This window comes from Phoxinus phoxinus (genome assembly GCF_949152265.1).
Source record: "Phoxinus phoxinus genome assembly, chromosome: 15".
NCBI lineage: Eukaryota > Metazoa > Chordata > Actinopteri > Cypriniformes > Leuciscidae > Phoxinus > Phoxinus phoxinus.
Genome location: NC_136890.1, coordinates 3,777,986 through 3,803,021, shown reverse-complemented (window position 1 = coordinate 3,803,021; position 25,036 = coordinate 3,777,986). Strand labels below are relative to the sequence as shown.

The window sequence follows — 25,036 nt, the reverse complement described above, 5'->3', positions numbered from 1 at the left end:
GAGAACATTTGTTTAATTATGATGAAAATAATGTCAAAAGTCTTTTTTTTTAACACATTTATTTTCTTTTCATGTTTTAGGCAAAATGTGTCGAGTTTTGGCAGATATTCTCAGCTATTGCACATGTAATACTGAGAGTGAGCATTCTGATATTTTAATATTTCAATGTTTGCAACTTCCTAAAGATAAACTGCCAAATCATTCATTCATTTCCAAACGATCTGGCTTTATAAGAAGCAAATAAGTAATGGACTTATCAATGTATCACAGTGCAGACAAAAACACTAAATATTCACATAAACTAGTCTGATATGCTGACAGTCTACATTATTACTCATAAATATTTATATTTATCATACTTGTGGTTTAAAATTCATTACAAAGTTAACTTTAGGTTATGCCTATTATATTTTCTCTGAAGTATTCCCTTATAAAGGCACACTTCACCTGTGAGAACATTGGATATTACACTCATGTATGGTTATGGTTATGGTATGAAACATGATTCTGATATTGGTGTAAGATCTTAACGCTTATGTTAGGAATTGAATGAGTAAGGCATAAACGCACTCATGCCGTGTGTGGTTTTGTGTGACTCGATTCAGAAGTTGCATTAGTGCAGAGAAGTTTTACATTGAGTAGCTATTCCAGTTCAGAGAACAAATTTGCTTGTAGTCTCACACACACACACACACACACACACACCAAATTTCTCAGAAATCTGAAACTTCCCAAATTCCTAAAACATGATCAATACGAACATAAAAGGAACCAATACATTCCACATCGATCGGCAATTTATTTATTTTTTTTATATGTGGGAGGAAATCAGTTTCAAAAACATATTAGGCTATATATATTATTCCTCAAGAAAATGAGTTTGGAATATAAAAAATAATTAAAAAAAATAGCCTAATTTTATTTAAAGAAAAAGCTTTGCTCAGATGGAAATACAGCTGATGACACGGACATTATCTCTGGGTCAGCAAGGACTTCCGCTGCCCTTTTTGCAGAAGTGAGTCGATATTTTCCATCAAGACATTTCTTACTTCCCTTTTCAAAATAAAGTTAATATTGTGCTTTCCTGCATCATAACTCCATGTCCCACAGTTACCTCTCAGCATCTATAAACACCAGATTGGGAGACGGGATTGAATGGAAACTGTGAATAAAAGCGCAGAGGTGAAATGTTATCTGAAGAATCGCCAGTTAAACTTTCAGTTAAAAAACAAGATGATTGTGATCTCTAAAGAAGAGGGAAAAGTACAGTCTCTTTTCTTCTGAAAATGAAACTGGGGGTTATAGAGCAAAAGAGAAAAAAATAAAAATCCCCAAACGGCCATGTTGATTCGTCTTATTCCAGGAAACCCGTTGAGTGTGACACACACAGGTCGTAGATCACACAACTGTGGCTTTTGTCATGCATGACAGGGAATTCGTGTCAGAAAAATACAGTGTGTGTGTGTGTGTGTGTGTGTTTACATTGGAGAGCTCGATTTAAAATATGCATCGCCGTCATCACCAGCTGTCGCCTTCAGGAGAAAAGTTTTGAGATGCACGAAATCCCTTCATTTCCATTGTTGATTGTGGAACATAATGAGCTGGAAGTGTTACTCTGTTCATCATTTCTGAGCACTGCATGTGTGATGACCTTCAAAGATTGCTTTCAACATCTAGAAGATGCATATTTGAGATATAAGATGTTACAGAAATTCAAATGTATTCATTTACATCCCTTTGAAAGCTTCACTGAAACTGCATGGGAACACAAACATCATATTAATTAGTGTATTAACCAGAATTACTGCTTTTGTGTTTCACAGAACAGAGAGAGTCGTGGGATTGGAACAAAAAATTATATTTGGGTCAAATTTTCTTTAAAAAAATAACACTGATTAGGCTTTTTTCTTTCTAATGCAAAATAAGGTTTGACATTATCCCCTTTCCAATGCAAAACGGGTTATAAAAGTAGACAGAATTGAATTTATTGGTAATATGATAGATAGAGCCCCGCTCATGAAAAAATATATTAACAATTCGTTCCCATGACTTGTTGTTTTACTAAATCCTCTCCTTGTTGTAATAATCCGTTCCTTTGTTTTAGTAAAGTCTAAAGTCTCGTTCCCTGAGCGTGAGCGACTGATAGGGAACAAAAGATCAGTCACTGCACTTTGACTAACGTTTGCAGTTTTAATAAAAATAATTGTATATTTAATTCATACAGTGAAGATTATGCAGTGTTTGTACCTTTTGATTATTAATTTTCTGTAGTATTTCTAGTAGTCCTACCTGAAAAACTTAAAGTACTGCTTATTTGTATCTTTGTTCTGCTGTATTTATTTGCCCTATTGCTTGCAATTAGTTTCTTTGTTCTTATTTTACTACTGACTGTTCATGTTGCCCATTGTCCATTGTGGACAACATACGTCCAAGTGATTGAAGGGACCATTAGATTTGTCCATCCGTACTCACGGTCAATAGAGTATACTTGTAAAAATAAAGTAAAAAAATGTACTCCAATGTACAAATACATTCTTTTTTGTTACCTGAACTATAAAAATAAATAAAACTGATTAATGGAGTACATTTTATAAGGAAAAGCTAATTTGGTCTTTCTACTTCAAAATGTCATGTTTAATTCAATGCATTACAAAATAGTTTCAAAGTAAATCCTGCACCAATTTTTTTCAGTGTCTGTATATGAACCTTTAGAAGATGGCAGCAGTAGAGCAAGGCAGCATGCTAGGTGTTGAAACAGAGCTATTGTTTGACGTATAAAAAGTCTTTGCATCATGTCATGTGTCTCTGTAGTATTAAGGTGGAAAGGATGAAAAATGTAATTTCCTCTTTTTTTTTTTGGTGTAGTTGCCAAGTGTTGTCAACTTCAAATACATATTTTAAGCTCCAAAAATGTCAAAAAGCATCATACATTTTTCTTCTTATTCACAATTGATCTTCAGGTCTGAAAATTGTGTATTCAAAAGGGCAAAAATGAGATTTGAGAGCTGCAGTAGAGAAGATTTTTAGTAAAAAAATGACTTTCTTCCTCACACTACTGATCAAAATGTTTGGGTCGGTGAGATTTTTTTAATGCATTTGAAAGAAGTCTCTTCTGCTCACCAAGGCTGCATTTATTTGATCAAAAAATACAGTAAAAACAGTAATATTGTGAAATATTATTACAATGTCAAATAACAGTTTTCTATGTGAATATACAGTAAAGTGTAATTTATTCCTGTGATCAAAGCTGAATTTTCAGCATCATTACTCCAGTCTTCAGTGTCACATGATCCTTCAGAAATCAGTATAATGTGATGATTTGATGATCAAGAAACATTTATGATTATTATCAATGTTCAAAACTTTTTTTTCAGGATTTTTATAAAAAGAAATTCAAAAGAACCAGTGCTTTTTTAACATTATAAAAGGCATTTACGGTCAACTTTCTTACTGTTTTTGTTCAATTTAATGAGTATTTTTAAGGGGTGGTATAATGCCCTTTTCACAAGATGTAAAATAAATCTCTGATGTCCCCAGAGTGTGTGTGTGAAGTTTTAGCTCAAGTACCCCAAATATATTTTTATATACCATGTTAAAATTGTCACTTTTTGAGGGTGAGCAAAAACGCACCGTTTTGTGTCTGGCCCTTTAAATGCAAATCAGCTGCTGCTCCCGGCACAGGGGGGCGGAGCTTCAAGAGCTTGTGTGTGTTAGCAGCTCCAATTACCTCACGTAGACACACTAAGGCCCTGTTTACACGTACATGGTTATTTTGAAAAACAGTGACATTTCCCTTCGTTTGTGCCCTTCGTTTACACGCAAACGGAGAATTCGCCTCTGAAAACGATTCTTTCTAAAAACTCCGGCCAAAGTGGAGATTTTGGAAAACTTAGTTTGCACGTTTGCATGTAAACTGAGAAAAACTGAGTTTTAGGCAGCCGACGTCACAGTATGTGACTATTTTGGGGATTCTGATTGGCTAACGTGGGCTTGAGCTTCTCGTGACACTGCCACCTACAGGTTAGGCATGCTATTGACGGCATATACACATGGATTCGTATAAACAAACACTTTTCTGGAAACTGACAGGTGTGCGCAATGTTATTTTTGAAAACGGAGAGGCGTGAAATGTCCGTTTATGAAAATACCCGTCCACGTGTAAACGTAGCCTAAAACGGCAGAAACCACAGATTTAATAAAGCTTTACATAGGAAGAACATCAAATAACACCAAGCAGCAACTTTCCTTCAGCCTTAAAACTCTTTATTTCTTTTAATTGAAGTTACAATGTTGTCCAGACTCGTTATATTTCCACAATGAGCTCTCGAGAGGAACCGCGCCGCCGCTGAATGACTTTGAGATGACACAGGTTTTTGTTAAAAATGAAACCTCAAACATTTCCTCAAAAACACTTCTCCTCACACTCTCGTATTGGCACAGCACTGACAGTAAAGTGTGTGTGAGTGGTCTGAATAAATCGGACGTGACCTTTCTCTTTGAGCCTTGGCAAAAACTAAACACCAACTGGGACCCGAAGGCAAGATGATGAAAGAACGATGGTTCCCTGAAACCTAAAAATATCACAGTATTAATATTTCTCCACATTTCTGAGCAGACAGGAAAGCAGAGGTCGCATTAAATCATCTCACTGCACGTCTAAAATGATATTAACAACCTTAATATTCGAGCTGCATCCATGATTTTAAACGTGCCGTATAGAACACAGCAAATAAACTTGTTTCATCGACTGACTTCAACTTCCCCGCAGCGAAACATCAGTGCCGAGATCCTCGAGAACGCAAGGCAGTCGCGCTCGGGCTTGTGGAGAAGAGAAGGCAAAAACCAAGGCAAGACAGGACCGACATATCCGACTACAACACACATCTCTGGAACGAGGTACAGGCGAAACCGGGGAAATGAGAATATGGTGCAAAAGTTCAGTAATTCAACTTAAAAGGTGAAACTAATATATTATATAGACTCATTACATGCAAAGTGAGATATTTCAAGCCTTTATTTGGTATAATTGTGATGAGTATGGCTTATAGCTTATGAAAACCTTTTCACAATATTCTAATTTTGAATTTGGGGTTTTCATAAACTGTACGCCATAATCATCACAATTATAACAAATAAAGGCTTGAAATATCTCACTTTGCATGTAATGAGTCTATATAATATATTAGTTTCACCTTTTAAGTTGAATTACTGAGAACTTTTGCACAATATTCTCATTTGTCCGGTTTCACTGGTACTGACTAGCATTGAAATGTTCAAAAGGAATGTCTTCAAAAACACTGAGAAAAGGATCAATCTAAAAAGAGATTTGCAAGTCACAGGAATGTCACCACAAGCACTAATCTGATCTTCCGCTTCATCGGGCGTCTGCCAGCATACGTCAAATCAGAGTATTGTTTCTATAAAATTATAACGGCTTGAATTGAAATAAACTGAACAAGACACTTTACCAACACAGTATGAAATATCAATCTCAGTTTAAATACCCCCCCCCCTCTCCCTGGTCACGTGATCGTCACCCTTTTGGTCCATGGTTTTAGTTGTAGTCTTTCTAATCATGAAATATACCGGACCCGTTTGGCTCATCGATTTGCAGATCAATGCGGTGCGACTCCGATGAGGGGGATACGTTGAGCGGCGCTAGATCATTTCCACGTAGTTAGCCGGGAACATCCCGAAATGTCCATCCGGACTGTATCCTCGCCACCAGCCTTCATCGATCATCTCGATGCCGGTGATGATGTCATCCGGGTCAAACGAGATCTCGGTGTCATCAGCTGAGAACACACACACACACACACACACACACACACACACACACACACACCATTTTAGTAATTTAAAGCGCTTCAGTTGACACTAATGCCAAGTGTGAGCGCGCAGTCTTTCAAAGTATACTTTATTTGACAGATTTACATATGCAAATATAGTCGCTCCACATCTTTGTACTCGTTTAAACTACAGTAGCGAGTATCTCTAACCGAGCGCTCATCAATAAAGACGCCTGGTGTCGTTGCGTTTACAGTAGTTTGCTGTTTTTCCACCTCATCTGATTATTATTTGACTGCATGTTTATAGTCAGAGCCTAAAATTAACACTCGCCAAAAGTCTTAAAGTCCCCCTGTGGTTAAAGTCCAGTTTTTAATGTTGTTTATGTGTCTATGTGGTGCTTTTAATCTGCTTTAAGACAAACCATGTGTAAGTTCATAAGTCGACAGCATTTAGGGTTGCCACCCGTCTCTTAAAATACGGAATCATCCTGTATTTACAAGTAAGATGATGCGTCCCGTATCAAATCAATAAGGGACGCGATTTGTCCCGTATTTTACATTAGGCCCACATATAGTTAAATAAAAACATAAGGATTTTGCAGTATGGATAATACTAATAGCAAATATAAAGAAATCAATTTCGTAGTAGAGAAGCTCATTGCGTGACTGCATTTTAGCGTCTTAGTTTCTATAGCGACTGAGTCTCGTGAACATGCGCTGTAAACCTGCACGTTTTTAACCCCTCGTGCGCTGTTCGGGTCTTTGACCCCAAATGACGTTTGCTGAAATAAATACAAAATTATCTTTGTCCAAATGGCGCGAGACTTTGCACAGTTAACAACACTTTCTAGATCTACAAAAAAATGTAAATAAATTTGAATAATATCTGTTTTTTATGTTAGTGTGGGGAGGAAAAGTCACACTTGTGTTGTTTCAACAAAATGTAATTTTGAAACAACATAATAGTTTTTTTTAGGATTTATAGTTTTAGGAGGACTTATTATATATTTTTTAATTTAGGCTATACAAATAAATAAATATTTTTTATACAAAAACTGTTTTTTTTTTTAAAAGTAAAATTCACTTTATAAAAGTTATAAACATTTCTAACGTTCATGGATATGGATAACCTGACATGGTTTAGTGTAAGATTTTTGCCCATCTTTTGGAAAATGCCGTTTTAAAAGTAAAGAAATGATCACTTTAGTAGACGGCTGCAGAGCTACACCATTTGCTATTTGACTAAAATACATATTTTCACAAGTTTTTAGTTGGATTCATACCTACATATTATGAAATCACAAGTATAACAATAAAAATGACTTTGTCAAAGTTGAGCATTTTTTGTACTGACAAAAATCTGTTTTTCAATAATGTTACATTATGATTAGAATCAAATTACATCAAGGTCAGATCCTGTTTAGAAGATTGACAAAATTAATCCTCAAAATCAGAAACAACGCAAAACACACATAAACAATGTCAAAGTGGCAAACTTTAAATTTGTAAAATTATATTTTAAAAAATGGTCGAAAAGCTCTATGGGGTCGGGGGTGAATGGGTGTCCCTTATTTTGCCACACTGAAGGTGGCAACCCTAACAGCATTGCTGAGTATTTTCTGCTTAAAACTGCAGTGAACCAAAGACAGTCTCAAAAACACGGTTTGAAATCGCTGGTGTTTCTGACGTCACACACTACCTTGTAACCAATCAGATCAACATGTGATCGTCAACCAGTGGATCTCTGAGTGAGTGAGTGAGTGAGTGGAGGCGGGGCTCATTTGCATATTCAAAGAACCACAAATACTAAATGAGGGAATGGTGTCGAGTTACATTCAATATATTTTAAAGCATGATAAAAAAAAAGAAAAAAAAGTTTAAATGCGTCTTCTGGGGCCGGTTTCACAAAGATAGACTTTGACTATGGCTTAGATATAGTAGATAGTCAGACTTCAGATAGACATCTAAATCAGACCGTTTCACAAAGCACTTAAGTAGGACTACACTGCAATGCATTCTGGGACACTTTTCAAAACATGGCGGATCGAGTAAGCGCATTCAGCCGCTCAGTGCAGTTTATCCCAGCAGAACATGTGTTTGTTGGAGGAGTAGAACAGTTACAAGGACATTTTACTTGGGAAATTTCGCGGAGAATGTAGTAACAAGAAGAAATGTTTGGAAAAAGATTGCTATGACAGTTAACAGCGTTAATCCGACCGTTGAGCGTTAAAGACGTACAGAAAAGATACAAAAACGAAAGTCCTCATTATTATATATTTCCAGTATTTTACTGCGGTCCCTAAAAACCCTTTCCCTTCTCAGCGCTCTCCACGTCTGCAAACCACAAATTATGAGCCATTTTCCCTTTTCTTTTGGCTGTTTGTGATGTAACTGATTGTTACTGCTGGCTGCCAAGGTAACATAGTCTTAGACCGAAGTTAGCCTGGGGGTAAGGAGTCTAATTTTTTTGGTCTAAATTAAGTCAGTCTTTATTTTTGTGAAACAGTCTAACTTGCATTAGACTAGTCTATGAGCAAATTTTAGACTTGTCTAACACTATAGACCGGTCTAAAATAGCTCTGTGAAACCGGCCCCTGGTGATCAAAGATGAGTTTTAAGGAATAAAATTATTGACTACAGGGAGACTTTAATATGCATCTATTTCGGGTCCTAATTTAGGAAACAACAAGCACATGAACCGTTGAGTTGTGCTGCTTATAATGATCAATTATACCCTTCCTGCCCAAAACAAGGCGTCTGTGGATGAGAGTCTGAACATGTGTTGTCCCGCTCCACTTCACAGACGAGAGGAAGATGATTTATGACACTTCAACAGCAGCAGCTCGTTCTGTGCATCATGCGTCATGTGCACGACATGTTCTCTTGATCGGATTAGAAACCACCCCTTATAATCCGAATGAAATTTTCATTGGATTTCAAAGATTCATTCTGTGGACTTTTTATTCCGACTGCGATTACAATCTGGTTATTCATCAGCTGGTGTTCATCATGTAAAAGCAATATTCACCGGCTTGGTAGTCGTACAGAGCCCTGGCGCAGACGCCGCGATCTCCTGCGGTCTCGTACGTGTTCGGCTCCTCCACCTGTGAAGGAGTCACAAATAACACAAGAACACATTCAAATCACACACACCTCACATCCACTTAAAGAGATAGTTCACCCAAAAATGTGAATTCTGTCATTAATTACTCAGCCTAATCACGTGCCAAACCCATAAGACTATGGCCGATGAAATCAGTTTTATTTTTCCCCAAATTCCGTAAAAATGTCCCCTGAATTGTGTTAATTTTTTTTTTCATTGAAATATTTCTGGATTCTGTTAAAAAATTTTTTTGAAGACTAAATTTTAACAGTTAAATTAAAATTTGGTCATCAAAAAGCATGTGTCACTAATTAAAATAATGAAATATACAATTAAACATCAATTTATAAAAAGTTTAACAAAAACTACATGTTTAGGGTCCTAATAATGTGTTTTTTTTGGTCAAATTCCATTTTGATTTTTACCAAATTGTGCGATTTGTGTTTTCCATTTTAATGGTTTAATTAAATTTTCATAACCAAAAAAGCATGCCTTATTAATTGAATTAATAAAATATAGAGGTACATTATGTTTTTGGTTAGACTTTATTTTAAGGTTTCCTTGTTACAATGTAAAGATATAATATTAAGCAACTATGATTATGGCTTACAGCTTATAAAAACCTTTTCACAATATTCTAATTTTGAATTTGGGGTTTTCATAAACTGTAAGCCATAATCATCAAAATTATAACAAATAAAGGCTTTAAATATCTCACTTTGCATGTAATGAGTCTATATAATATATTAGTTTCACCTTTTAAGTTGAATTACTGAAATAAATGAACTTTTGCACCATGTATACCTGTATAAAAGCTTAACATTCACATGTAAGGCTCGTATCTTCTAGGTTTTACACTGTGTTGTTGTTATAATTCAGAAGTGGTCAGGTCTGGTACCTGTGGTGGTTCCTCATAGATGGCATCTGGTTCCACGACTGCTTCATATAGAGGCTGCTTTTGTTCGACAGGCTCTTCATAATGATCACTGTCCGCTTGTACATCTGAGATATGAAAGACAAGAGTGATTATTTGCGGTCTCCTGTAACAGCACATCTTCCCCACAAGGTGGTGCTGACTTTCAGTGAGTCAAATAACGGCTGATGATGATGACAAAATGACAAGGAAATGAGACAGCGTAACAAATGATGGGAGCTGATAGTGTGTGTGTGTGTGTGTGTGTGTGTGTGTGTGTGAGAGTGTGTGTGTGTGTGTGTTAGAGTGTGTTTGTGTGTGTGTGTGTGTGTATCCCACCTTCATACTCTGGCTCAGGGTCTGCCTCTGGTTCCACATACTGAGATTTGGGTTGTTCCTCAAAACTGGCCTCTACTCAAAACACACACACACATGCATGCATGGAAACACACAGGATCACACACACATGCATGGTAACAAGCACACACTGGGAGTGCAGGATCTGTATTCTGACACACAGATGAGTAGAGTCAGAGTTTTAGGGCGGTATGACCAGAATATGTCACGACTGATGTTTTTTATATCAAGTAACCATATAGATCACCATATAGTTAATTTAAGAGATCTTTATCTCATTTGAGTGTTTAATTGTTTTATTTGGAGCTTGACAGATGCAAAGTAAAAGATCAGATTATTAATAACAGATGTTTTAAAATCACACTTGAGATAAAAATAAAAGAAAAGGAGGATTATTCACATAATAATTCTGAATTGACGAGCCATATTCAAACCCAAGTGGACTATCATTTTCTGGAACGGCAGAATTAAGGTTTCTACATGTTGCATAGATTATAAATTACTGTTCAAAAGCTTGGGGTCAGTACAGTTTTTTTTGGAAAGAAATCAACACTTTTATTCATCAAGGATGTATTCGATCGATTGAAAGCGACAGTAAAGAGAAGTATAATATATTTATTTTTTAACTTTCTATTTTTCAAAGAATACTGGAATTTTTTAATATAGTTTCAATAAAACTATGAAGCAGCAAAACTGTTTTCAACATTGATAATAATAACCAATGTTTCTTGAGCATTAAATCATCATATTAGAGTGATTTCTGAAGACTGGAGTAAATGCTGAAAATCCAGCTTTGATCACAGGAGTAAATTACATTTGACAATATATTAAAGTAGAAAACAGTTGTTTAAGATAGTAACAATATTTCATGATATTACTGTGCCTCAGTGAGCTTAAAGACTTCTTTCAAAACCATTAAAAGAACTCAGACTTCCCCCAAACTTCAACAGTAGTGTAGCATCATAACAGCCAGCCCTAGTTTGAGTCGATTAAAAGATTTAAAGGGACAGTTCACAGAGAAATTAAAATAGTGTCATTATTTACTCACTTTCATGTCATTCCAAAACTATGAATTCATTTCTTCCATGCAACACAAAAGGAGAATTTCTGAAGAATATTCTGGCCAGTGAAAGAGGACTGAGGCTCCAAGCTCCAAAATAACACAAAAGCATCATAACAATGGTCCATATGACTCGTGCACTACTATATTCTCGTGCACTACATTCAAAGTCCTTCTTGGTGCGCTTGTGGAAAAGTAGCGATGCCTAATTCCTGAATCATGACCGAACCATTGCTTTGAGGATGATCTTTCCAATTAACCGTTTGATCCCATTCACAAAAGCAGCCGAATGATTCATTTGGTTCTTTAGTTCAGCTCAGTCACAGCAGTTAACAGCTCACTCAAAGCCGGGAAGACAATACACTAGGGTGTTTTCACAGCTGAAAGTCGCACCAAGGTCTGAACCAAAGTTCATGTTTTGATACATTCGGCTAGTTTTGGTGTGGTTTCACACTGCAATAATGCGAGCGCACTAGAGAACTGTACATGACATACATGTGTCCTGTCGTCATCATCTCTGTGGGCGGCATCTCGACAGTGATTGGTTTGTAAACGGACGTGCGTCTGACGTCAGCGTTTCGGCGGGTAACTTTGACAAGAATGAATGAACAGACGCATGTCGTCGCCACTACACTGTTATTATTACGGCATTACTGCAGCACCAGCTATACTCCAGGCTAGCTCAAATTCACCAAATGAACGTCCTCGTCGTGAGAACATGTGATCGTCGCCGGCAGGAAAGCAGGAGAAGACTGCAAGCAATCCTGCGGGATCCACCGGGACTTCCTGTAAATGCTCTGAAAGTCCGAAACAGAAAATGCGTTCACACTAGAAACGAACCAAAGCTTTGTTCAGTTTGATCCGGACCAAGACTGCCTCTTTAAGTCTGACCAAATTTCGTGTGTTTGGTCCCGGAGAGGTTTCACTCCTGTAATTTTGATTCGGATCAAACTGAAAAGTCAGAAAATCCAGACCAAACAAGGTAGCTGTGATCGGCCCCTTAGGGTATGTTTACATGACAACAATGTAGTAAAAACGGAAAAGTTTATCCTTTCCGTTTTTCACGTACAAATGACAACTTTGTCAAAACGCTCCCGTTCACAAGGATCCGTGAAAAAACGACTAAATTGCTGTATTCTGGTGCAGGGCCAGTAGTTGGTTATGTCACTTTATAAAGGCACACTACGCGCCTATTGAACATGTAATACGCATGACGTCACTGTCTTCACAAATTCATGTTTTTAATAACTGTATTGGTTTCATATTCAGATTGTTTTATTTAATGCCATGTCAGCATTCAAAGCTATTTTCATGGCAAAAATTAAATTACAAAAATACAAATATCATATAAATACAATAAAAACCAAACCAAACAAACAAAACCAGCAGGTCATATTCAAACAAGATATTTTTTAATTAACATATGATAAAAAAATCCAAAACCTTTTCAGGCATAATCTTACTAAATAAGTGAGGTAACTTCATAAAAGAGCATTCTGCTTGTATTAAGTCCAGGACAATCCAACAAAATATGTTTGACAGATAAGGGAATCTTACAAAACATGCACATGTTGGGTCTTCACCTTTAAGCAAAAAAGCATGGGTCAAACTTGTGTGTTGTTTTCAAAAACCTGCACTATGAAACTTGATTTCAAAAGATTGCGAAAATGCCTTTATCGTGTAAATGAATGGCCAAAACGCATAAAAAGTTCTCAAGTGTTTTTTGCTGAAAACGTTATAGTGTAAACGACCCCTCAGGGCCAAATCAGCGTGAGACCACAATCCCATAAAAGCCCCGACGGGAGTGGAAACTACTGATGATGCACACATGAAAGAACACAGACACAGCAGTTCATTTCAGTAAACGACCCACGCTCCTTTGCACTGGGCTACAAACAAGCAGAGCCGATGCCGATCAGGTGCGGGTGATCTAACAACACAGATGCAGCCGATATAGAAGCAAGCAAAAATAACGTTCAGATAACATCTTCCTCTGAACTGTGTTCAATCGCAGCATGTCAAGCGCAAAATGGGTTAAGACATGCCTTTTAAAAACATGCATTGCATAACGGTGCAAATACCATTAGACTGACTAATGCAAACCTTATTAAATCACAATGCATGATGCATGAAATCTCTCCTCCAATACATTCTGCATCTGAACGGGAAACTCCTACAACTGCATATGCAAAAAACTCTGTTCTCGCCTTTTCATCCCTAATATTTCCCTGCGCGTCTTTAGTAAATCCTGACAGTAGTTTGTAAATCTAGCCCTTTTTCTTCTTGATCTTAAAGGACAAGTTCGGTATTTTACACTTAAAGCCCTGTTTACAGATCGTATCTGATGAAATAGAACGGTTAAGATTAAAATTTGGACACATGCTGCTGTCCCGAGAATTTTACGTTTAATTCGCTTTTGTGGACCTATTTTGCCAAACACGTCACGCCTGTGATTCTTCCGTTGAGAGCTTGAATAATAGACACTCCAGCCCAGTTGGTGGCGATAATGCACCGTTGCCAATTGCAAGCAAACCGCTGGCATTTCATTGAATACACAGAAGAAGCAGAAGAAGCGGCGGCGGAGTAATACCGTACTTCACACAGCACATTCAATACAAGTCAATGGAGTTGGACAAAAACTACGATAAAACCTGTCGGAAAGCATCTTTTTCAGCGATTTTTTTTGGGACCGTACCAGTGAACACCCCTGACCACTCGGTGAGTTTCACGTCTTTGTAAACGAAAGTTTAATGTGTTTTTAGGAAGGAATCTTCCAGTGCACATAGACTGCCATTGTGGAGGTGGGGGGGGGGGGGAAGCGAAATAAACCTAAAATTCTCGGGACAGCAGCATGTGTCCAAACTTTAATCTTAACCGTTCTATTTCATCAGATACGATCTGTAAACAGGGCTTTAAGAGTAAAATACCGAACTTGTCCTTTAATACATCTTACATTTAAATCTGTTGCTCGCACATGACCATCAGAATGACTTCAGGAGACTCGAAATGAAGCGCACGAGGGTCGACGACTACCGTGATCCTCTGAAGCTTGTTGGCCGTCCTTCATTCACTTGCTTTATCATGAAAAGAGCCGAATACTCTTCAAATATTCACCTTTTGTGCGAACTGTTCCTTTAAGTGCACAAGCAAACACACAGCAAGCTTTCAGACTCGCTCACACACTGAAAATCAAACCCAAACCCCTTTATAGTGAGGTGTACGGTAGCTTGATACAGCAAGCATGAGGAAAGTGGCTCGATGTTAGTTGAGAGACATGAAAGCACCACACAGAGGCGGAGTGAACGTGTGTGTGTGTGTGTGTGTGTGTGTGTGTGTGTGTGTGTGAGAGAGCATGGAGATGGATAACACACCAAACCTTTCCCAGTGTGAGATAAGTGTGTGTTTATGTACCTCTGGCTTGTAAAGGCGAGGCCTGACGCACAGGAGAGCGAAATGGCTCTGGGTCACATGACTGCTTGGACAGAAAAGGGCTGTTCAACCGCCCTGAGACACACACAACAGAGAACGACAAAGAGAGAAACCCAAGCTGACAGATGGCTGGCGGTGTTAGAGACCACAAACGTTGCTTTAGACAGAAGATCTGCAGGGTGTTTAATGACAGTGTCGAGTTTCAGACAGACGAACACGTGGCCAGAGAACAACGGGAGAATCCCACAGAACATCCAACATTCAGGAGTTAGCCGTCGCATGCGCTGGAAAACACCTCCTATCTGACAGACGAGGGCATTCCTTAAACGGGTTTGAAAACTAGATGAAACGTGACCCACATAGCAAAGGGGAAGCTAAATATAACATGCAAATACTGTGGCATTTAAATAAAACACTTCCTATAGTGTAAATTGTGCTTGTAGATCTTATCAAGACTGGGAACGGCTTTATTATTAAACGTGTTTATTTATCATCCTGGCGAGATATAAAGCTTAATGTTTATAACCACTAATCATCTCGATTTGTATAATCTATAGATTTATTCTAATTCTATATATTTATACAGATTCATTACTATACATCATTACTATTTATTAAAAATACTGTTAATTAATAAAATAATAAACTATATATTCTGATTTATATATATATATATATATTATAAATAATACATGTTATATAATTTAAAGTTATATATTTACAGTTACATTTACACAAATGTACATTAGTAGATATTAGTAGATATACATTTGAAAAAGTAAATAAAAATAATTTTATAATTATATTCAAGCCTAAATGTATATATATGGTAGTAGTTCAATGACCCTACAAGTTTGTCCCCTTTGTTGACCCTACATACCATTCAAATATGAGGAAAATATTAGATATATTTTATAAGAACAAAACTTTTGTTTTTATTTGGCCAAAAAAAGTTCATTGGTTCTCTGGTTTATTTTTTATCAGATAAATCATATTTATACAAGCAGAAAAATTATATATTTAGTTAGATATTTAGTTATTTATACAAATTTTATTTGCACTATATATATATATATATATACACACACAGTAAATACACACTGACATACTTTAAGATGTCTTAAAGTTATTCTTTCTTTATTTTCTTATATTTACTAGTCTCTCTATATATAACATGTTAAAAGGAGCAAAAATATATATATATATATACACACATGTATAGAGTTAATTTTCTTTACTCGTATAGTGTATGCGTGTGTTGGCTTAAGCATGTGAACAGATGGTACCTGGTTTTGGACTGAGTTGAGAGTTGTCTTTGTTAGAAGTGTTGATTCCCATTTCTCTCTGTTTGAACATTTCTCTGGGATTAACGGAGCGCTGGGAAACGAGAGACGCAGCTTCCTGTTACAAACACACACACACACACACACACACACACACACACACACACAAACATTAAAAGTAGCCAGGAGTATCACGACTGATAACACTGATGACAGTACATGGAGAAGATAAGAGCCAAGGATCCAAAGTGGTTTATACCGAAAGTGGAAAACAGGAGAAGAGAAAGAACTAGGCTAAATCCCAATCTACAGACCACCAATCCTAGAGTTTAAATATGCGTGCCTGGGATTGTTGCATCCCGAATCTACATAATGTCAAAAATAGCACGTCAAAAGTGTGGTATAATAGATGTTTGCATTGCATCATGGATGCTTGTGTGCTAATATTGTCCAAACAAGCACACAGGTTTGCTACAGTTTTCTGATACACGTTATCAAGATTTAATTTCATGACATTTTAGTATCTTCCAATCCTTCATACTTATAAGTGCGTATCTTACCAGTGGAGTGACAATGTTATTACAAACACTGACAAATTAGCATTCATGAGCGGAACAGGTTTATAAACTGGGATTCAGCCAGAAAAGCTATAAGTCAGACTCAGCAGCAAAGGACACTACCACACGGGTTAAAGAAAAGAGTTAGAAAGTTAGAAGTCCTTCAGTCCAGCGCCAGAAGAGATGTCCGACACTTCCTCCACTCACGTTGGCTTTTTCCACCGACTCTCCACGTTTAAAGGGTTTCTGCTGCACTGCCGGCTTCTCCTCCTCCTCCTCCTGATGGACAGCAGCACACTTTAAACGGGTGGTTGATTATGAGTTCACTTTTCTAACTGTAGTTAGTGTGTAATGTTGCTGTTTGATCATAAACAACATCTGCAGTTACAACGCTCGAAGTTCAAAGCAAAGGGAGATATTTGCTTTTTAAGGACTAGAACAAACGGCTGATAGAGACTACACGACATTACTCCCGGGTTAGTGACATCACCAACCCTAAAATTTACATAAACCCACCTTCGGGGACACGATTTATAGATTATCAAGACAGAATATGCTAATCATTGACAAGAAGATAACTACACATAAGCTGCATAAATTCATCAACTAACCATTCAGAAATGTCCTGTTCTTCTACATGTTGTCACTTCTTGAGTCTCCATCATTGTCTGACTCCGGTTTGAACATAAAAGGCTAAAAGTTTGACATTTTCAGTGCGTGTCTGTGAGTGAGTGCAAGCTCTCATAGCTCCGCCCCCTGTGCCGGGAGCAGCAGCTCATTTGCATTTAAAGGGACAGACACAAAAACTGCGTTTTTTTTGCTCACCCTCAAAAAGTGACAACTTTAACATGCTATATAAAAATATCTGAGGTATTTTTAGCTAAAACTTCACATACACACTCTGGGGACATCAGACTTATTTTACATCTTGTGAAAAGGCCATTATACCACCCTCCCCCCCTTTAACTCTTACATACTTGATTCTGTTACCTCAAAACTAGGTTTTGTATCATATTTGATTATGTGGTCTAATAAGATGCTTTCTTCCTCATTCTAGAGCAGAATTGCATGTATTTTTCACAGATCTCAGTGAAAAATTATGGACCCCAAAAGGAGAAATACAATTTTAACTAATGGTAATTATTGTATTTTACTGTTATCTTAGCAACATGCTAACACCAAACTATACTAAAACCAATTGTGAGTCGAGTCTCCTGAATGCGTCTCGCGTAGGACTGTTATTTGTATGACGCACAGTTGCGATTTAGAAATGTATCACACATTTCCATTACAATTATAATGGTAAACATAGCGAATAGTAGGGGTGTAACAATACATCGATATGGATTAATGCATCGATCAAACGTCTAACGATACGATGCCACACATAAAATATCGATATATGGTACCTTTATTTTGACACTCTCCACATCCTCACGTAAGTTCGTCAAAGCTGACTAAAAGTGATCGAGGATGGATAATTTCAACGAACTTGATGAACCCGTGATCTCTTCTTCGGGACGTAAAAGGAAAATAAAAGCTGAAACTTTTTTATGGAAACTTGCTAAAGGCACGTTAGCGGTGAGGGAAAATCTCCCTATATTGCGTTTAATCACAACAACAAAGTGTGTCAGGCGTCTAGGTCAGCTGAGGAGATTAACGTTAGAAGATTAACCGAGTATCATAGCAATTACTTTTTAAATTTTTTGTTTAACTCTGACAAATGAAATGTGGAGTTATGTTTTTGCAAAAAAAAAGAAAGAAAAAAGCGATTGTTGGAGTTTTTGCTAAAACCTGCTTTTGCTAAAAATAAAATAAAATTTGACTATATAAAAAAAAAACATACTTTCAATTAACTTTAATTTTGTAAGCTACCTGTTATTTTTTAGTTATCAGTACTTAAAACAACCCAGCTGCAGTTTGATTGATATTACTTGGAATGCACAATAAATAAATACAAATATGATTTATGAAAATGAACAAGAACGGAGTTATCCGTTTTTGCAAATTACCTCTTTTGTTGTAAACGTCCCAACTGGGAGAGGGTGTGCAATTTTCAAAGAGTTTAATTAAACGTTCATGTTATATTTTTTGGTTGCATTTGTGAATAAATAAATGTTACTGGTTGTGTAAACTTGGCACATATTATCTAAATATCGATAAATCAATTGATATACCCCTGAATTGAATCGTAATCGTATCGCAGAATTATTTGAGGTATATGCAAATATATCTCTGGCTGAGAGAATCGATATCATATCGGTTCGATTTACACCCCTAGCGAATAGTGATGTATGAAGAGAAGCTCACACAGAAGTCACTTTCACAGATAAAGCGTTGTCGGGATAATTACGGTTTCGCGTATCTACCCCGAAATGATAAAAATACAAAATTTTAAGGCCAGACAAGTAGTTTGTTTAGGCTCGGTTTGTAGGGAATTACAAACCTGCGCACATATATTCAAACGCACATAACTATAGAATTAATTCTTAATGCGCACGTGAGCGTCATCAGTGTTTATCACAGGTTCGCGTTTAAAGTCTGTGTAGAGAGAACGGTGTCGTCTTAGCGGCCTCTAATTTAATAACTAATGATCGTTGCGACGGAAATAAATCAATCAAAACTAACTTTAGCTGGAAAATAACATTATTCAAGAACCGCTATAAAGACAAAACAATCCGTTACCTTAAATTATACGTTTATCTCTGTAAAGCAGCTTTGAAACAATCTACATTGTTAAAAGCGCTATATAAATGAAGATGACTTTCAAAGCAATCAGCTTTCTGTTGGCCAGAGCAGCGAGTTATCTCGCTCTCACAGGAAATGACTGATCATGCTGATTCCTGTTGAAATGACTGGATGTCGCCCGCAAAAACCATGTGCAAATTCATAAGTCATAATGCAAATTCAAATGCAAATTCATAAATCAACTCAACACCATTGCTGAGTATTTTCTACAGTCTCAAAAACACGGTTTGAAATCGCCGGTGTTTCTGACGTCAAATTACCGTGTAACCAATCAGATCAACGTGTGATAGCCAACCAGTGGATCTCTGAACTGAGTGAGTGAGTGGAGGCGGGGTTCATTTGCATATTCATAGAACCGCGTATACTAAAGGCAAGGGTTTCGAGTTACATTCAAGAGATTTTAAAGGGTAAGTTCGGTATTTTACACTTAAAGCCCTGTTTACAGATCGTATCTGATGAAATAGAACGGTTCAGATTAAAATTTGGACACATGCTGCTGTCCCGACAATTTTAGGTTTATTTCGCTTCACCCCCCACAATGGTTGTCTATGTGCACTGGAAGATTCCTTCCTAAAAACACATTAAACTTTCGTTTACAAAGACGTGAAACTCTGGAGAAACAACTGGGCTGGAGTGTCTATTATTCAAGCTCTCAACGGAAGAATCACGGGTGTGACGCGTTTGGCAAAATAGGTCCACAAAAGTGAAATAAACCTAAAATTCTCGGGACAGCAGCATGTGTCCAAATTTTTATCTTAACAGTTCTATTTCATCAGATACGATCTGTAAACAGTAGCCTGGGAAAACCCAGACCACTTCCGGCAAATTTAGATTTGCTCTGCAAGTGGGTCTGGCAAAGAGCCCATTGAAACCCATTTCCAACCCGTCGAAATCGCGGCACCAATCAGAAACGTTGGGGCGGGCTTTACACGATGACGACAGAGCAGAGACGGTGACGCAGATTTTGTACATTACAAAGATGGATGCCGCCGTGGAACCTCACAACATCACTCGTTCGAATCAGCTATCGCGTCTGTTTCAAGCGATTTAAAATTGTCATTTTCGTTAACACAAACAGAGAATTGCTGAGAGTCTCGAGATGTTTCTCCGTCGCTCTGCATACGTCATGTCATTCATCGCTCTGATTGGTTTTAGATCTATCCGACGTCCGTTGGTGACGCCCCTGTGGAAATGAATTGTCTACGGAGCTTTGCCAGACCCTAACTCAGTTACAACTGAGAGTGGTCTGGGTTTTCCCAGGCTATGTAAACAGGGCTTTAAGTGTAAAATACTGAACTTGTCCTTTAAGGCATGAAGAATTTTTTTTAAGAAAAACGTTTAAATATGTCATTTTGGTGATCAAAGATGAGTTTAAAGGGATACAATTATTGACCACAGGGAGACTTTAAAGACTTAGTAATATAAACATGGAGTAATGCGCAAATATAAAGCATGACATGTTCCAAATAAGTCGAGGTGAGAAAGAAACCTGTACATTTTGCATTGTTCTCAGAATTATAATATCAGATCGATCTGCTCATAAACATCTAGAAAAACTACACGCTCCACGATTGATCAAACAATCTCTTCTTGTCCGAGTGAGCGGTTTGTAGCCAAAATAAATAGCTGATCAGCCTAAAAGTTTAAGTAAATTCTTCTAAACTCCTCCTCAAACCCAGTTCTGGCTGAAGAGTGGTTCAGGTGTGAAGTCACTTTGTAGGCCAAGCGGTAGTTCACAACATCACACGGGTCCCCTCGATAAAAACCCAATTCACCTTTGGCTAAGCCCCGCCCCCCTTAGTTACTGTTGCTACGTCCGTCAACTTCATCTGGGATCTGGTTTGGTTAGGTATCAACATGGCTTATGCTGTGACGGCTCTTCCTGCTGAAATTTTATCAAACTTTTATAAAGCAGCAAATAAAGTGTCCGATAGAAGTAGGCAAAAGGGGCTGCAGAGTGCGTTCGAAGGCTTTATTCAAGACATACCGGAGAAACGCAAGCAACAACAAGATCCAAATAGAGGCAAAAGCATAACGGTCACAGTCAAAACATGAACCAGCGCATATCCTAATGGAGACGGAGACTGGGACTCACAATATCAGGAGCAACACTGTTCATGCAGAGCTGGTCTCTATTCACTTCTATAATCGTTATTTACAAAGCAAACGGACTACGCGAGTATAAAGTTGTATTTATTAGCAGCGTGTGCTAGCGTATCAACAATCAGGGTAGAGAACCAAAATCATAACCTAAAACTGTCTAACTAGTATAACTTCACAGTAAGGTTAAAACACAAAAGTGTGTTTTTTTATCCTTGAGGGGTTTCGCTGTGGTGCTCGTTCTCGGCTGCGCTGTGATTGGTCAATCTACATTCTAGGGCGTGGCTTAGCCAAAGGCGAATAGGATTCTCCCGTAGAATCATGATGAATCCTGTTGAAATTATTCCGCCCGCAAAAACGTGCCAATGTATAGTAAATGTGACCATGCCTTTAAAAGGAAGCTGCCTACGTATACAGCAAGGCAGCTCACAAGGCTTATTTACCTCATAAATGAGGCGATGCTAACCCAGAGAGCATGTGATCGCGGTAGGCAGGTAATACCAGTCGTGACTTCTGATTTAATCAGCTGGCCTTGCAGATCGGCCCTCAGACCGGTGTCTCCTGTGCATTATGGCCTAAACACAAAACCACAGATGCGGCACATCACTTATGTCTGTCACAGCGAGTTTATTTTGGAAATGTGGTTTGAAGATTATCAATGTGGACATAGAAGTGTTAAGATGATAACTGAAGAACAGTGGGCTCAGACAACCACACTGTGCTAAAAAAAGGGAAGTTGTTGTTGTGGTCACTGAATTATAGACATTAGGCAGGTTGACATGCACTGGTAGCATTGTGACTATGATAATGATTGGCTAGAGTGTTTATAACACGGTTGATATATTTACGTGGCTATTAGTGGGACGGACTGCTTTATGCTCATGTGAGAGTGATAAACAAACACTTTTGGGTCAGTTGCTCTTAAAAAGGTCAGTAATACTAGCTACTAATTACTCTCTCTGAAAAGTATTGGATTACGAATTACTTTCTAAATCCTTTGTCAGCCTCGACGAGCTGAACACCACAAGGATAGACATGAAACTGCTCTTTTATTTCTTTCAAATGAATAGTAAAAAATAGTATCAATTATTCTTGAACTGGCCGAAGTATTTAAAGGGAGAAGGTTACATTTGAATTTTGATGTTAAATCCACTCTTGTTTTATGATAAAAAAAATCCAGTTTTTAATGTTGTTTATATGTCTATGTGGTGTTTTTAATATGCTTTAAGACACACCATGTGTAAATTCATAAGTGGACAGCATTGCTGAGTATTTTCTGCTTAAAACTGCAGTGAACCAAAGACAGTCTCAAAAACACGGTTTGAAATCGCTGGTGTTTCTGACGTCACAAACTACCTTGTAACCAATCAGATCAACGTGCGATCGTCAACCAGTGGATCTCTGAGCTGAGCGAGTGAGTGGAGGCGGGGCTCATTTGCATATTCATAGAACCGCGTTATCTAAAAACGCTCTGTTTTGCCAATGAAAATATTACTTCTAAAGCCAGAGCAGAACAGTTGTAACACACAACGGTGTTTAGTTTCTGAATGAATCCATGTTTTGATCGTGTGAACTAATGATTCAATGACTTATAAAGTCAAAGAATCATAAAGAGAGCCATTTACTTCATTCCTGAATGAATCAGACATTTGAACGAATCAAGTTAATGACTTACTCATTTTAGAAGTAAAAAGCTAAAGGTAGGCTATAAACGAACTACACCACGGTCCCACCAATTCAACGTCACCATCACTAAACTTCCAACTCTTTCTATTTGTATCTAAAAACATTTTCCCAGAACATCTGAGTTAGAATAATTTATAAGAGCACAGTTATGAGCATAACGATGCTGTAAAAGCGGACTGAGTTGAGCTGTTCGACAGTCTCTGTAGTCCTATTTAGACACTTTTTTTTTTCCCCACTTGTTAGCAACCGCCTTTTTCAAAAAAATCACGAGTGGGGAAATATTGATGTATTTTTATATTGTGGAATTAAACTTGAAAGTGTCTTGAGCTTGTGTTCACCACAGACATTATTTCAGCCATTTAACCCATTGCAGGACGAGGAAACCGGAAGTGCTAAAATGCTAACTAAAATGCTGCGTTTTGGCCTACAAAGTGATGTCATACCTGCACCACTCTATATTAGTTTGATTTGAAAGTTAATCACCTTTCAACAGTCTCTAGATATTGATATATCCAAAGAGTGACAAAAGTCGTCCAGTGTGTTTTTGTGCTAGCATGAAGGCTTCAAACATATTGCAGCTTCTCCACAGGAACCATGTCAGAACATGCCCAGAGTGGCGATATGTGGATTTAAATAACCACACAGGTGTGAGTGTGTGTGTGTGTGTGTGTGTGTGTGCCACTCACCCACTGCTGTTTCTGCTGGCCTTGAGTATCCACGTCCTGCTTCTGCTGGTACTTTCTATTACACAAACACATATACACTCAGCAGCCGCTATTCAGTTGGCTCGTAACTTTATATCAAAGTGCAACATGGTTTGAAATCGAATAGTAAAAATGTCCCTTGCTGATCTCATTGATAGTCCACTCAACTAAACCTGTGTTGTTCTAAACCTGTATGACTTTCTTTCTTCTGCGTAACACAAAAGAACATATTTTGAAGAATGTCGGTAACCAAACAGTTTCGGGTCCCATTGACTTCCATTGTGTTTTTTGTACATATATAGTGCAAGTAAATGAGAACCGAAAAAGCTTGGTCACCAACAGTTCCACAGAACAAAGAAAGTCATACAGGTTTGGAACGAGTGAGTAAATGATCCCTTTAAAGACACGAGACGTTTATCTGCGCACACGGACCTCTGTTCATCGATCTCCGACGCTCGCACTTTGGCTTTCTTGTCCCGTAACTCGGCCTCCTTCACCTCTCGGGCCTTCCTTTCTTTCTCCAGCCGCTGCCTCTCGTCCGATGCCCTACTCCGCTCCTCCTGGAGACGCTTCTCCTCGTCTTTCTGCGGACGAGACAAAAGAATTGAGCTAAACACAAATAGTTCAAATATAAAAGGCAGAATGAGAATATGGCTGTATGATCATGAAAAAACGAATTATGTAATATGTAAACTAGTCTTGATTCTCTAAGCAATATCACAATAATACACTGTGTTTTTGTCCCAAATAGCATAGACAAAATTATGTCTAAAATATAACAAATATGATCTTGTACTGATGTATAAACTCAATTTGCACTGTTTTGCCAATGACAATATTACTTCTAAAGCCAGAGCAGAACAGTTGTAACACACACCGGTGTTTAGTTTCTGAATGAATCCGTGTTTTGATCGTGTGAACTAATGATTCAATGACTTATAAAGTCAAAGAATCATAAAGAGAGCCATTTACTTCATTCCTGAATGAATCAGACATTTGAATGAATCAAATGAATGACTTACTCATTTTGACATTTACCACCACCTACTGGCATCTTATTTAGAGAATAACTTCATAAAAATAAATCATATTTTGGGGAAAGTTTGCCCAAAAATATATTACCGGTATTTACATTTAGTCTCCATGTCGTTTCAAACATGTATGGCTTTCTTTCTGTTGCGGAGCATAAAAGATGATATTTTTTTGGTCTGTAAATATATTTAAATACAAATTCAGATGCAGCTTCTGAAAAATTGTAGCCCAAACATTTATGTGTAATAAATCAAATCAAATATTTCTTCCTAAAG

General features: G+C 37.6%; 2 protein-coding genes across 7 annotated transcripts in view; one reads left to right on the top strand and one right to left on the bottom strand.

Annotated features, from left to right (window-relative positions):
* Positions 1-4,238: 4,238 nt before the first annotated feature.
* dbnlb (drebrin-like b) overlaps positions 4,239-25,036 on the bottom strand; it is a 39,034-nt gene continuing 18,236 nt past the window's right edge. Inside the window, exons 7-15 of one of the 6 annotated variants that reach the window (XM_079638364.1) lie at positions 24,162-24,313; positions 23,712-23,766; positions 16,699-16,770; positions 15,938-16,052; positions 14,634-14,726; positions 10,145-10,216; positions 9,791-9,894; positions 8,818-8,893; positions 4,239-5,795 (exon numbers count right to left, since the gene is read on the bottom strand). In XM_079638364.1, coding sequence (XP_079494490.1) covers positions 5,659-5,795; positions 8,818-8,893; positions 9,791-9,894; positions 10,145-10,216; positions 14,634-14,726; positions 15,938-16,052; positions 16,699-16,770; positions 23,712-23,766; positions 24,162-24,313 — 876 coding nt within the window. In that variant the 3' untranslated portion in view covers positions 4,239-5,658. The other 5 variants (XM_079638366.1, XM_079638365.1, XM_079638368.1 and 2 more) reach the window with 5 other exon arrangements.
* The window catches only part of LOC307012107 (uncharacterized protein), a 328,649-nt gene continuing 324,908 nt past the window's right edge, over positions 21,296-25,036 (top strand). The window contains exon 1 of the mRNA XM_079638384.1: positions 21,296-21,367. Within this exon, the coding sequence (XP_079494510.1) occupies positions 21,357-21,367 (11 nt within the window). The 5' untranslated portion in view covers positions 21,296-21,356. The remainder of the gene's footprint in view (positions 21,368-25,036) is intronic.